The sequence below is a fragment of the Anas acuta genome, chromosome 3 (assembly GCF_963932015.1).
Source record: "Anas acuta chromosome 3, bAnaAcu1.1, whole genome shotgun sequence".
Classification (NCBI taxonomy): domain Eukaryota; kingdom Metazoa; phylum Chordata; class Aves; order Anseriformes; family Anatidae; genus Anas; species Anas acuta.
Window position 1 is genome coordinate 72736133 of NC_088981.1, and position 13579 is coordinate 72749711.

Genomic DNA, 13579 nt, shown 5'->3' on the forward strand with positions numbered 1-13579 from the left:
CTACAGGGCCAGATTTGAGCAAGCCTTTAAGGAAAGAGTGCAGGGAAAGTCCGTAAGCCCACAAAAAGGTCAAGCAATACAGCATAGACCAGTGCAGAGTGCAAGGTATCTCCTCTGTTACCACTCCCTCCAGCTTCACAAAAGCCAAGAAAGCAACAAAGTCAAGTGACACGGGATATTTTCCCTACCACCAATGCATCAGTCTGCATTCCTCCAAAGAAGAAATCTGCAGCAATCAGCTGCAATACCCAACAGCACATCATTAATTCTGGGAAAGCATTTCTGTTCCTTGAAGCACAGCTCCTCATGTTGTTCTGTACTGCAAAAAGTATTTTTTTTGTTACGCTTTTTACAAAAGAGTAATAGGCATAGGAAAGAACTCTCCAGAGAAAGAACTACCCTCTCCTCCCTCCACTGACCTTGTCAATCTTTCCTTGACTTTTTCTTTACCCTGCTTCCAGGAGAAGACAAACAGAGCTGATGAGAAAAAGGCTATAGAGACTGTTAGGAAAGACAGGGAGCCCTGTAATGAGGCATTTTCTGGACATCCAGGGTTACTGGGCAGTTTGCTGTGACTCAAGCAGCAACTTGACTTGAAATTGTATCTGGAAGCAAGAACCTACCTGGAATAACACCGGAGGCAATAGCAGGGTTAGGTTCACAATTATTTTGTGCTGATTGTTTTGGATTTTCACTTTCTTAAAAGCTAGTGAGTCCTGATTATATACTAATAAAACCTGATTCCTTGAATTTAAAAGCTGCTTTGAGAAAGCTTATTATAAACTCTAGGCACACCCACCTCAAAGTATTGGTCAAGTTAAGACTCCCAACTCACTTTACCACTAACTATCCCCAAGGGGGTATTAATTGTTATTTGCAATGATGTTAGCAGATATGTATGTTGGGGGGTATGGCAGTAATATCAGAAGTGCCTAAATCTCAGTAGTATTGCTGAGATTGAACACAGATGTACTAAGCCTTACTTTGGCAATATAATGATTGTTCCCAAACCCTGGAACTCATCCCACTGAGGATCTGTGTGATAGAAGGAGCATTTGCTCAGGGAAATGGGGACTACGTTCCTATAATAAGACTGACTGGCTTCATTAGGAGCTCTTCTGAAATTAAGTATCTTATGAGATCACAAGTCACTGAGGCCCCTCTACAAACTGCCTTCAAGTTAGCATCTCTGCTAGAGGAGTCTCTGTGGATAGGATGCACTCAAGAATTTAGTTTTGCGTTGCTCAGATTCTTTGTTGGATAAATGTGCTGATTCCTCAGATAGGCACGGTTTCTTTCAGAAGACAGGAAAGGATGGACTCTGTTCTGGCATGTTTTGTTTTTCAAATATTCTCAGGCAATATATTTGGGTAGCAAATTCATAGCTTACCTTCAATTACTATTATTTCAGTTACTAGAAGATAAGTAAGTTGGACCAAAATTTCTATTAATTTTGTTTGGGACAGAAACAAGGAAAAACAGTGCAGAATGTTCTGGGAGGTTTAACATACCAAAAATTAAGAAGCCACCATCTCATGGATTAGGCTACTGTCAGACTACTCCATGTCCACGTTAGTTATGTATCAATTTGTAGAAATCAGGCATGCTGGAGTTTGACAGAATAATTCTCTCTGACCTATGCATAATATGCTTAAAGAATATAAATCTTACATCTGATCAGCATGTCCCAGTGATGTAAGGAAAAATATGATTCACAGTGATGGATTTAAGAATTGGTCTTTACAGAAGCAGAGAGAATTCATGCCTCCTGAGCCATCTGATGGCCACAGATAACCTGCCCAGGATGGAATTTTTTCCTTTGGGTTATGGAAGTACAAAAATTTCTTATCAGTCATCCTTTTACTTTTCTTTTTTTCTTAATCCTTAGTATATACTGTCAAGACCAATGCCAGTACATAGATAATTGCTTTGAAATATTTACTTATTTTGATACTACATCCATGTGTGAGATGCTGTAAGACTACTGTCTTTCCAGACATTTCTGATGAGCATTAGGGGGACTTAAAAATAAGAAGGCCCAAACCTTGCTCTTGTTGAATAGGATTAATTTTTGCAGGAATGGTTTCTTGCATGAGCAAAAATTTCAAGAAGATAATAAATTTTAACCTACTAGGAAAAAAAAATGATTTGTTGGGATTCAGTTTGAATATATTACTGTTCCCCTTGGCATATGCATGGTTTGCCATCTGGAGCTTATGCTATGTTAAGCTACTGCTTCAACAGATCAGAGATCCATTTTTCTTCTTAATTGTTAAATATAATCTAAATTACTTCAATCCCTTTTAAAAATATAGTAATAACTTTGGTACTTTTGCAATTTAATTTTTTTTTTAATTTTAAAATTAAAAAATAAATAAATAAACAGGTTTGAAAGATATTAGGGAAGGCAGAACTTGTAATTTCAGTTTTTACTATTTGTTAGGTATTTAACAATGCAAGTAGAAAATAATGAGGGAAGGGGATTGACCAGAACTCGACTGCAGACCCTGGTACAAAACAAGGGCAGAAGCAGAACTTCATTTTGCAAACACAATTTTAAAAAGGTGAAAGAAAAAGTGTTAAGCAGAAGCTGAAAATACCAGCCCTTAAGCAAAGTTCACGTGCTGATCATAACTCTTAATTGTTTGCTTTCTTCATTTGGGCTAAACCCTGAAAAAGCAAAGGGCCCACCATGGAGGAACAGGTAGAAAGCCACAGGTGTCTGGTGGTACTGGACAGTTTTTGTCCCCGCACTGAAGGCTTCAAAGATGATCAAAAAATGGTGACATGTCTTGGAGGGTTGTCTTCGAGGCAGAACCACTGGCTGCTCTCCTCCAGAGTGCAGAAATAAAGGAACAGTGCGGGTTCCTTTTGAGAGGCTGCAGAGTGTTTCATTTCCATATAAAACCATTGAAGAAAGCCTGCCTACCCAGATTTGCTGTCAGGGCAGGACTTTGCTCGTGATTTCATCATTGATCTTGGGAGAGATCTTTTCCTAAAAGTATTCTTATAAAAGTGTTAGGAACGTAAGCAGTTGGAAGTCTGAAAATAATCCTTTGTTTGCTTTTTCAGTGTGTCAAGACTTATTTTTGTGCGACACCTAGGAGGTGTTCTAGCAGTGGCAAACATCAGGGGCGGTGGTGAATATGGAGAGACCTGGCACAAAGGTAAATCAGTCCAAGCCTGGAAACAAAACTGCAGGCTTAGCTGTGAAGATGACAACATTCTTTCTTTCCCTCTTCCATACTCATATCTCCTTTTGGCTTGTAATTATTCCATCAAAAAGTATTTTTTTCTTATATATATATATATAAAGAAAAAATTTCTTTTATATATATCTGTACAGTATTTCCAGTGTATTTTCAGTGAATTTTTCCAACCTACATTAAAATATTTTTATACAAAAACAATATTTTCTGAAAAAAATCTTATTTTTTTAAAGTAAGATTAATTTCCTAAACTTATAGCGTTTGGAAATCCAGCTATTTATCTTAAACTATCTTCCAAAAATGTCTGTCAGTGTTGCAAGAGATCTGCCTCACTTTCACCTACCTCTTATATTATGTGTAGATGCACATGACATGTTCTAGATCCCCAAGGCAGCACCAGCTGACTACTTTGTCTTTCTTGGTATCACAGAAAGAAGCTAGCCATTTGCAGAACCCTACAGAAGGTGTGAACTTTGGAGTTCAAAATTCATCTATTCCAGCTTTGCATGTTAGAAAACAGACATAACCAGATTGGTTTTGCACAATTTATGAATAGGCCAGGTTTCATTTTTTATTTAGAGAATGAGATTGTTTTCATACAAACTTCAGTCAGCTCCACCAGTGCAGTGGCATATCACACACTCTGTACTCTTAGGAGGTCCAGCTTCTTGTAGACAGGCATTTTTTAAGCTGCCTTCAGTGCTGCAGGGAAGCCAGGTCACTCACTACAGAACTCTGTCAATCCCTTTCCCTTTTTCTTAGTATCTTTGATGTATTACTCCATATTTTTGCAGTACAGTCTTTGTTTAAATCCTTTGATTGCCTTTGTCAACTTGTCTGATTGTTGACAATTTTCTGCATCCCTTCACTAGAGGAAGAAGCTGAAGGAAGTCCCACTCAGCTGCATAACATACGCAGTCATTATTCAGCGATGATGCCTTATTAATATCCCGAGAATTTGATGGATAAGTTGCTGGAGATGTTGTCAGGCAAATGGACCAAAACAGTGATATTTATGATGCAACAGTTTGCACTGGGAGTAATCCATAATAACTTTGTATCAAACAAAATGGTATTCCCAGATCATTACATCTGTCACTTTTCGTTTCATCTGTGGTAACTTTTTGTCTGGGTCATTTCCTCACAATTGAGTTAAAGATGTAATGGTTTTATAAATAGAAGCTATATAAGCTTGCAGATGCAGGATATTATTGCTAAAGGTGAAGTATCCTTCATTAATTTTAATTTGCCAATTGATTTGTAATAGGTTTTAATAAAATTTATCTTAATATGATAATGCTTTTTTTAGTCCACCTATTTCCTGCTTAATTTTGACCCAAGTCTTTTATTGCACTTGCGAAATTAGATATGCATCTGTTCTTTGTTAACTCTGAAAGCAATTACAGAAAGCTGTTTAACTGTATAGACAGGCTTCTGACCTTACATCAAATCAGAACTTTAAGCAGAGTAGTAAGATTTATTTCTCTCGTGTTGCCACACTTTTGAAGAATTTTTCATTGTCCCAACATGTCTCTCTTCAACAGTCATGTTAATGTGAGAATGATGTTTGTTTTAAGAAAATAAATTGCTGGTTCCAATCCTACAAGGAGATCTCTATGACTAAAGGCTAGAGTTTTCTTACCTGACTTTTTGCAACATAGAAATGAAGCATCCAGGGTAAGCCGAGTGTGTGGGATCATTGGATGGACTATGGAGATAGAGACACCTCCAGATGATAGCTCGTTCCACTTATTTTAGAGTGAAGTCCTTATTTGACCACAGCCATATATCATCTGATTTGAAAGCGTAATAGAAAAAAAAGGTAAATTGCCAGCCACATATTCTATGCCCAGGAAATTAGAAGTCCTTATATTATATAGGAGCAAATTGGAAGTTTTATTCCCTTAAGAAACTGCCACTGTGTTTAATGCTGTTAAAGTCCCATTAAGTCAAACCTCAGGTGGATTGTATGTGGTCATTGTTTATATTTTGCAACACAAAGCTTTTAGCTTTAATTTTTTCTGGTTTGAAACGTTACCTGGCACTCACTCCACGGTATAGGTATGTATTATTCAGAGTTTCTGAAAGCATTAGAGTTATCGACAGAACCATTTTATACTCTGTGTTGAAAGAATCTTTCGTTTTTGCTGTCTTTCTGACCTGTATCAATTATTAAAATGTTCATGAAACTGGAACTGTTCCCAGGTATTTTTGCACACATGTTTTCTGAATAGATGGTATTAAATGGATTTTATGGAATTGGAATCAACTGATTTGTTTTATTTGTGTGCTAGGTGGTATCTTGGCCAACAAACAAAATTGCTTTGATGACTTTCAGTGTGCTGCCAAATACCTCATCAAAGAAGGCTACACATCTCCAAAGAAGTTGACTATTAATGGAGGCTCAAACGGGGGCCTATTAGTTGGTAAGGACTGCTTGTATATTTCCTGGGTTTGGTACTTCCCTGGGCTTTATCAAAGTAATCAGACTAAAATGTATCAGTTCCTCTTCTTCAAGGATTGCCAGAATGTCAGCGCAATGACATATACCAAGCATTAAATTCCACTTCAGTTCCACTTCATTTGACATTCCCAAAGAACATTAGGATTCTGCAGTCTCTAACAAATGCTGACTGTTAAAAGCCAAGCTTATGATTACTTCTGTGTTAGAGCAAACCCTATGGCAAAATCAGAGAGTAAGAATGCTTTTAAAAAAAGCTTAGTTATTTTAATTTATTTATTAAGGCTAATTAGTATGAATCAATAACAGAACAAACAGAAAATCTGTTACGTAGGATCAGGAAACTTTGTACGTTGCATAAACCAGAATCCCATGTTCTGCAGTCCTGCATCAGTTTCTCATTCAGTCTTTCTGTAGTCATGCATTCCAGTTCTTAGAGGGAAAATGAAAACATGACAGTTCTGCATTTATGGTCCCTGTACAGAAACACATTTACTGCACTTTAATTGTGTAGAGTTAAAACAGGACCACAAATAAAACCATGCAAAATGAAATGCAAAATACAAGTACGGTTACTTGAAAAAGACAAGATCTTTTGACAAACTATGTAAACGTAATACCATTGTTACAAAGGCATCTTGTTCACATATAATCTACTACCATGCTCTTAAATTCAAGGAAATTAATAGCCTTCTCAGAAAAGCTTTCACAAAAATCTCATAGTCTAACTAGTATTTGAAGAGCTACAGAATTTATTTCTGAATATATCCCAGTGTCTAAAAGTGACAGAAGAAAAAGAAATGATTTTATTCAGTCTTGAAAGGAGAAGGAAGTGCAAAGGAATAATGTTGAGGTTTGTTTGGATTTCTTTAAACAACATGAAATACATGTGACAGTATGACAAAGATAAGCTACTCATAAGAAGGAAAAAAAGCATATTTCAAGTTCATAAACATCTGGTTTGTAGGAAATGAGCAGATTTATTAGGACCACCCTTTGCATGCTCTGCTTTTTATACTCCTTCCTATTTATCTGCTGCTGAATACTGGCTCTGTTGATTTTTTGTTTGTTTTTTGAGTAAACTAATATCCTCTCTAACAGATATTTGTGAGCACAAATATCTGAAAATTCAGTTATGCTATGCAACATGTTGTTTAAAACAGTATTTTCGGAAGCTTACTTGGACTTTAGTTTCACTCAGGATGGGATTCATCCTACCCAGCTTTAGTCATCAAAAAAATCTGTGTTTCTGCCTGAACAAGTCAGCTGGGCTCCTTGTTTTGGTTAGGGGAAGCAAGTGACATCTGCAGAGTGCACAGCATGCCAGTGTGAGACAGGTGCTGTGACTCTAAACCTCTCTGCTGTGAAAAGTCTAGCGTTAGAAACCTTCAGTTGCAATTGCAGGCTGATTACAATCTAGCTGAGTTTTCTTGCTATTACGGAGCTAGATGGGGATTTTTCTTGACTGGGTAAAATTAGGTGAATTTAGGAAATACTCGTAAGGTGTTTTTTCATCAAAGCAAACCTAAATTTTGCAGTAGCTTTTCCTGCAATACTAGAGAACATAACAGATATTTTAGGTGCAAGGACACAGTGCTAGATTTTCTTAGTTTCCATTTATTGAGGAAAAAAATGACAAGGAAGAGTACTGTCATTCTTCCAAAATACTGTTTCCTTTTTAGGCTTAACTAACAAGAGATGCCTCTGAAGAGTGCAGCCTCATTCAGCTGCAAAACAAAACTTCCTTGTCCTGCAGAGCGGCATCCCAAAGCTTAGCAGAACAGCACAGCTGTGAGCTGCAAACCTCCTTCATGCAAATGCAGTGTTCGACCTCTCGTGTTTGCTTGGACAAACAGTTCTGAGGTTCTGAAATCTTATTTTAGTACCAAATTTTAAAGCTCAATGTGTAGCGGGGTAAAACTCATGAATAAATTCTGGTTCGAGGTAACAGTTCATCAGTGCATGTAATTATGGCTAATTAAAGGGGTGCAGTGGGAACCGATGAGTCTCCGTAAGTGTTTTCTTACTGAAGTAACAACTCAGAGAGCTAGGAGCAGGAGTTTTGATCCAGTCCCAAGCAACACATGGTGCTTCAAGAGACTCTGCAATGAAGGGTACTAAAATTCAGTCTTATGATAGGTATTTCAGCTTTTTTTTTTCCGTATTATAACAGCATTTCTGTTCAAGAAAGGAAATAACATTAAAAGGAGGGGTTTGATCAGTAGATTGAGATAAAAGGATGAAGACCTCTTCGGCAGCAACTATTTAAGACACATGGAAAAGGCTCAGAAAGGACCCAGGAAGAGTCATGTGGTTATGTCAGAGATGACCAGAAGTAGAATAGCATCTTCCATAAAGCAGAAATCACATGGAAATGAAGAAAATTGGATAGAGGTGAACTGACAGGGACTGATGGAGCACAGGAGATTGATGAGCAAATTGCTAACAACGAAAAGATTGGCAATAAAAACTTTCTGTGCAGATCAAAGCAAGAGGCTGGCCAGAGAATCTGCGGGGTCATGATCTATAAAAGGAGCACTAAAGAAAGATAATGGCAGAGCAGCACAACTAAATGCTCCATTTATGTTGATGTTCCCTCCTGGGGAGCACGGGGAGTTCCCTGCACCAGAGTCTGTCTTTGTGGGGAATACTCTGAGGAGCTGACTCAAGCTGAAGCATCAGCAGAAGAGGTTTTGGAATAAATCAATCAACTGAAAAGCAGCGTCTTGCCAGGACCAGATGGTGCGCACACAAGATCTGAAGTGAACTCCAGTGTGAAATTGCAGACTACTAAGTCTGAATATCTGAGGAACAGAAGGGGATGAGTGTAATGCCAGGTTTTAAAGTGGCAGTCCACAAACTGCAGATCGGTAAATCTGACTTCTGTAACAGGCAAGCTAATTAAAAGCAATAAATAATAGTTGACATGCCTAGGGAAGAATTTTTGAGGCTGAAGTTGCAGCTTGCAAATCTTAAAGCTGCTTGAAGGAGTCAGGGAGCACGTGGTACTTGTAACAGTGTTCTAGTTATTGGATTTTCAAAAGCTTTTGACAAGGTCCCTTGCACAAGGCTATACAAGAAAGTTCTTGTTGAGCTGGGAGGAAGGTCATGATATAAGCAGGCAATAGCCTGCTTAGCAGAAAGCAAAGAATGGGAGGCGATCCATTTTCACAATGGAAAAAAATGAGAAGATAAAGAATTTGGGAATGACTGTGCCTAGATGTGGATGCACGGTGATTAGCTCTGAATTAAGAAAGGTATTCTGAGATCCATTGTAGTTTGGTGAAAATCTCAGTGATATTATTTCTTATGCTACAAATAAGTAGGGGAATATGTAAAATCCTCAGGCAATAGATTTAAATCAAGCAACAGAAGTTGGATTGAAGAACTCATTGCTACAGGTTATCACAACACTAGATAAATAAACAATCAGAAAGGAAAAAGTTGTATTTATGGAGAATATTTGTTTTGATGCCTGCAGATAATCTCTTAACTGAGGGTAAACCTAACCAACTAATTGCAAAAGCTGGTAATGTACAGGGAAATCTCTCAGTATTTGCTTTATTTCTTACAGCTTTTCCTACAGCATCTGCCAGTTGCCACTCTTGTAAATTGAATGCTAAGCTAGATGGAAAAGTACTCTGGTTATTTTTATAATATGAGGCAAGCATTATTCTTAAAGAAATTACCCATTCCAGTAGCAGGAAGATGGAAATAATTAAAAAAAAACTAATTTGCTTTATTAAAATGAGGTTGTTCCTCTGCTTTTTAATAGTTTGCTTTTATTAGAACTCTTTTCACATGGATTTACATAGTAATTACAGAGGAAAACTTTCATCAGTAAATGGAGTTTTTTCTCTTTAATGTCCTTTTTTTTATTGACACTATTATTAGAAGTTTAGAAAGTGAATGGTTTACTAAACTTCAATTTCAGTAATCTGAAAGCTCACTTATTTAAAAAGTACGTGTTGTCTTTGGAAGGCAATTTTCTAAGAACAGTATATTTGGAGGAAGGAAGTAGCTTTTGAAAATGCCGTCTTTGGGAGGTATTTACCCATTTGTATATTTGCTTTCTGTTTTGCTTAAAAGACTATTTGATTTCATAGACACTGGCAGGCTTCTCTGTGTAATTGGTTTTATATTGTATTCAAGTTCTTTGGCTTCAGATACTGTATGGGAACCTATATTTCTTCTCCTTTTGACTTAACAGTTCTATATTTTATTTTTTCTTTTGAAAAGAAACTCCACGTTATAAAAGACAGCTCTGCAGAAGTTGTTCTGATATGAACTTGTTGGCAGTGAGCCTTTTACTGCTCAGTCTAATTCTTTAAGATAAGAATACTAACACAGTTGTTTTCCTGTCAAAGCTGCCTGTGCTAATCAGCGCCCCGACCTCTTTGGTTGTGTTATTGCCCAAGTGGGAGTGATGGATATGCTCAAGTTCCACAAGTACACCATTGGCCACGCTTGGACTACAGACTATGGTTGCTCTGACTGCAAAGAGCAGTTTGAATGGCTGTGCAAGTAAGTGTCTTTTAAATATTTCTGTGCTTTTTAAAATGCAGACTCTGATCAACAGTTTCAGGTTGTCATTATCAATAGCTATTTGAAGAATTATTTCATCCTTGCACAGAATTATTTCCTCCTTTCCCACACTGGTTTTAGGGAGTTTAGAATTGCCTTACAAGTCAGCTTTGCTTAAACAACTGTCTTCAAAACCCTGTTGATTCAACTGGCCATGGTTTCAAAGACCATATTCTACTATGAGCTTTAATGATTTATAAGATACTCTTTCTGAATAATGACTACTGTAGGCTGTAACAACAGAATTTACTCAAGTGAACCACTACATAAATTGTATTTTTATGATGGGGGATAGACTATCACAATTATGAATTATATTATACTGTGTGGATAGGGTTTATTTGTAGGAATTGAATGGCAGTAGACCACAACAGGATATTAATTCAGTTCTCAGCCTCTTGCTGAGAAGGTCTGGAAAGATTATTTAGAAGAAAAAAAATCAAAGAGACACTGTGTGTGAACAGAAATGGTTTACGTATTTATATGGCAAATAATGACCGAGAGTGCCATCGTTTCAAAATATTTTTCTGGCACCTCATCTCCTGTTATTGTATTTGTATACCTTTAGTAATGAAGATTGACATTACTGGAGAGTGCCTCGGACATACTAAACAATTTGGCTTGTCTGAAATGTAATAGTGTTTAGATACATTTTTTAGTTTAGAAAAAAAAAAGTCATATCCAAATGCTAGAGTCTGTTGGGCCCATTGTAATTAGTTTGTTTCAAGGCCTCCTGCTGTTCAATTTAAGGCTTCAGTAGCAAACACTTTTTTTGTAAATATAGTGCACAAAGCAATTAACAAGTCTCATAATTCATCTTATTAGTAGCTTTCAAAACAAGATGTAAAATGATCCAGATACTCTTCATTATTTTGAACAATAAAATTCACCTGAGTATGTGTGAATTCAGATACTCTGAAGAGGTAAAGCGGAAGCAAAGTTTTCAAATTCATTCTGTGATTAGGATGAACACATACGTAGAAAGCAGTCATTCTGTACCTACTTATATTCATTATACTTAACTCACAAAATTTAAATGCATAATTTTAAAAACATCTTCCATGACAATACATTAAATACTTATTTCTTGATGAGAAAACTTCAGCTGCTTTGTTTTGCATTCAACTGTCAAAGTATTTAAGGCAAATAGACTGCTATGTGCTGACCATTATTTAGCTTTTTTTTTTTTTTTTTTTTTTCAAAACAGATCATCTACAAATTCACTGATTTCTTCGTTTCCACTTAAAAAATAAAGCTAGGAATCTGTTGGGTTAGACGTTCGAGTGTTGTCATGTGTTCTTAAAAATAATTTGGGTTTACTGTACGAATACTTATCCACATGTGAAATTGATTCAAAAGTAAAGCAAAATTCTCTTTGTATTTCCTGTGATGAAATAGGTGAAAAAAAGAAAGCTACTACCCTACTCTTGATTTAAGAAATGTAACATTCTTTCTAGCTGTAGCTTTGTCTAAATGAAGTGTGAAATGGTTAGGTGGAATACTTTGTGACTTACGATTACATTTCATTTCTAACAGAGTATCTTGTGTTGAGATATGCAGATATATTTTTAATGTTATGCTGCAGTAGTTAAAAAAAAAAAAAAAAAAAGAAGAAGTAAATTCTCCTGCAATGAAAACAAGTTTTTGTAAGTCGGATTATTCCTTGATCAAAAAATAGGAATCAGTCTTCCATGGAAAGCAGGAAAACCTACAGTTTCCTTTCAGTTTCCTGCATAGTATTCCATAATGCGTGTTCAAAAGTGGTGTAAATCTTAGAGGAAGCAAATTTAATAAGCCTACAGCACTTGTGGCTTACTATCAGAAACTGTCTCCAAATTTGCATGGAAAAAAGCTATTCACATGCAGACCTGGACTACACGTGTACTGGGGAAAAGTCTTGATTTTCTTGTTTCCCAGTAGGATGGATCCTGCAATGAACTTTGCAGCTTTTGCTCAAGTTTCCCTGTTGCCCATTTGTGATGTTTTGATATTTCTGTACGGTGTACGCATATGCCTCGTTGAAATTAAAGAAATGTACTTGCTTTACATTTGCGAGCCAGAGATCTATGACGTATCATTTGCCAGGGGTGTAATTCTGACCTTTGCAACTGAGAACTGTAGTATTATGAGCGCTGTGACAATTTCAGTAGGAGAGGACCTCTTTGTTGGGTCTTGAGGAAAAAATACATGAACATTTTGTGTGCTTTTTTCAGGTATTCTCCACTTCACAATGTCAAGCTACCAGAAGAAGATGGCATCCAGTATCCCTCCACGCTGCTCCTCACAGCAGACCACGATGATCGTGTGGTCCCTCTACATTCGCTGAAGTTCATTGCTACTCTGCAATACGTTGTGGGCCGAAGCCGTAAACAAACCAATCCACTTCTCATCCACGTTGACACCAAAGCTGGGCATGGAGCAGGAAAGCCCACTGCTAAAGTTATAGAAGAAGTGTCCGATATGTTTGCTTTTATAGCACGATGCCTAAATCTTGATTGGATTGAATAGGCAAAATGTTTATTACTGTCTCCTTTAGAAAAAAGGGCTTTAACACCATTTAAGACCAACCAGACTACTACTTGGTGTAGTACTTACATTTAAGAACTGCAGTTTAATATTTTATTGATCCAACGTGCTATGGAATTTTGATCTTCTGTGCTTCCCTTTTTTTTTTTTTTTTTAGAATTTCTTTTCTACTGCGTTTCAGAGTACGTTTTAAGTAGCATGTTCAGATAAATAGCTGAGCTACTGTCAGTGCTATTGTGAGCATTTAGATTCCAGAGTTAGTGCTAGCTGAGCTGCTTTCATGTAAACAATTTCAATGTATTTTGCACCAATAAGCATATCCAGGTCAACTGTAATTAAATGTAAGTACTGTCCACATACAAGAACTCTGAGCATACTTTATTTACACAGTAACTTATTTAAGAATGGAAATTGAAAGTGTTCTTTGATAATCATGAAATACTGAAGAGATGGTAATCTGGGTAATTAATTACCCAAATATTATTAAAAACCTTATATTTCATGCTCTTTGTAACTGTGTTACAGTCTGTGATAACAGTGTTGCTAAATTGTTTTTTCTTTCTAAAAAGACTTCAAACTGTCACTGATTTTCTCTTCTGTCATTTTTTTCCTCATAGAAGAGAAAAACTTGAAGAATTCTTAGATTCTCATTCTAAGCTCAGTCCAGGTACGCGTACACACTTAACAATGTTCCCTGTCTGCTGTTAGCTCTTTAGCTATTTCTTAACAGTAGACCAGACACTCATTTGTTCAGATTGTTCAAATTTAAGTTTTCCAGATGCATCTGACAGAATATTTT

At 36.7% G+C, this 13579-nt stretch overlaps 1 protein-coding gene across 1 annotated transcript in view; it reads left to right on the forward strand.

The window, feature by feature from the left end:
- PREP (prolyl endopeptidase) overlaps positions 1 to 13363 on the forward strand; it is a 98405-nt gene extending 85042 nt beyond the window's left edge. Inside the window, exons 12-15 of the mRNA XM_068677811.1 lie at positions 3073 to 3167; positions 5504 to 5635; positions 10038 to 10194; positions 12468 to 13363. Coding sequence (XP_068533912.1) covers positions 3073 to 3167; positions 5504 to 5635; positions 10038 to 10194; positions 12468 to 12762 — 679 coding nt within the window. The 3' untranslated portion in view covers positions 12763 to 13363. The remainder of the gene's footprint in view (positions 1 to 3072; positions 3168 to 5503; positions 5636 to 10037; positions 10195 to 12467) is intronic.
- The last annotated feature ends 216 nt before the right edge of the window (positions 13364 to 13579 follow it).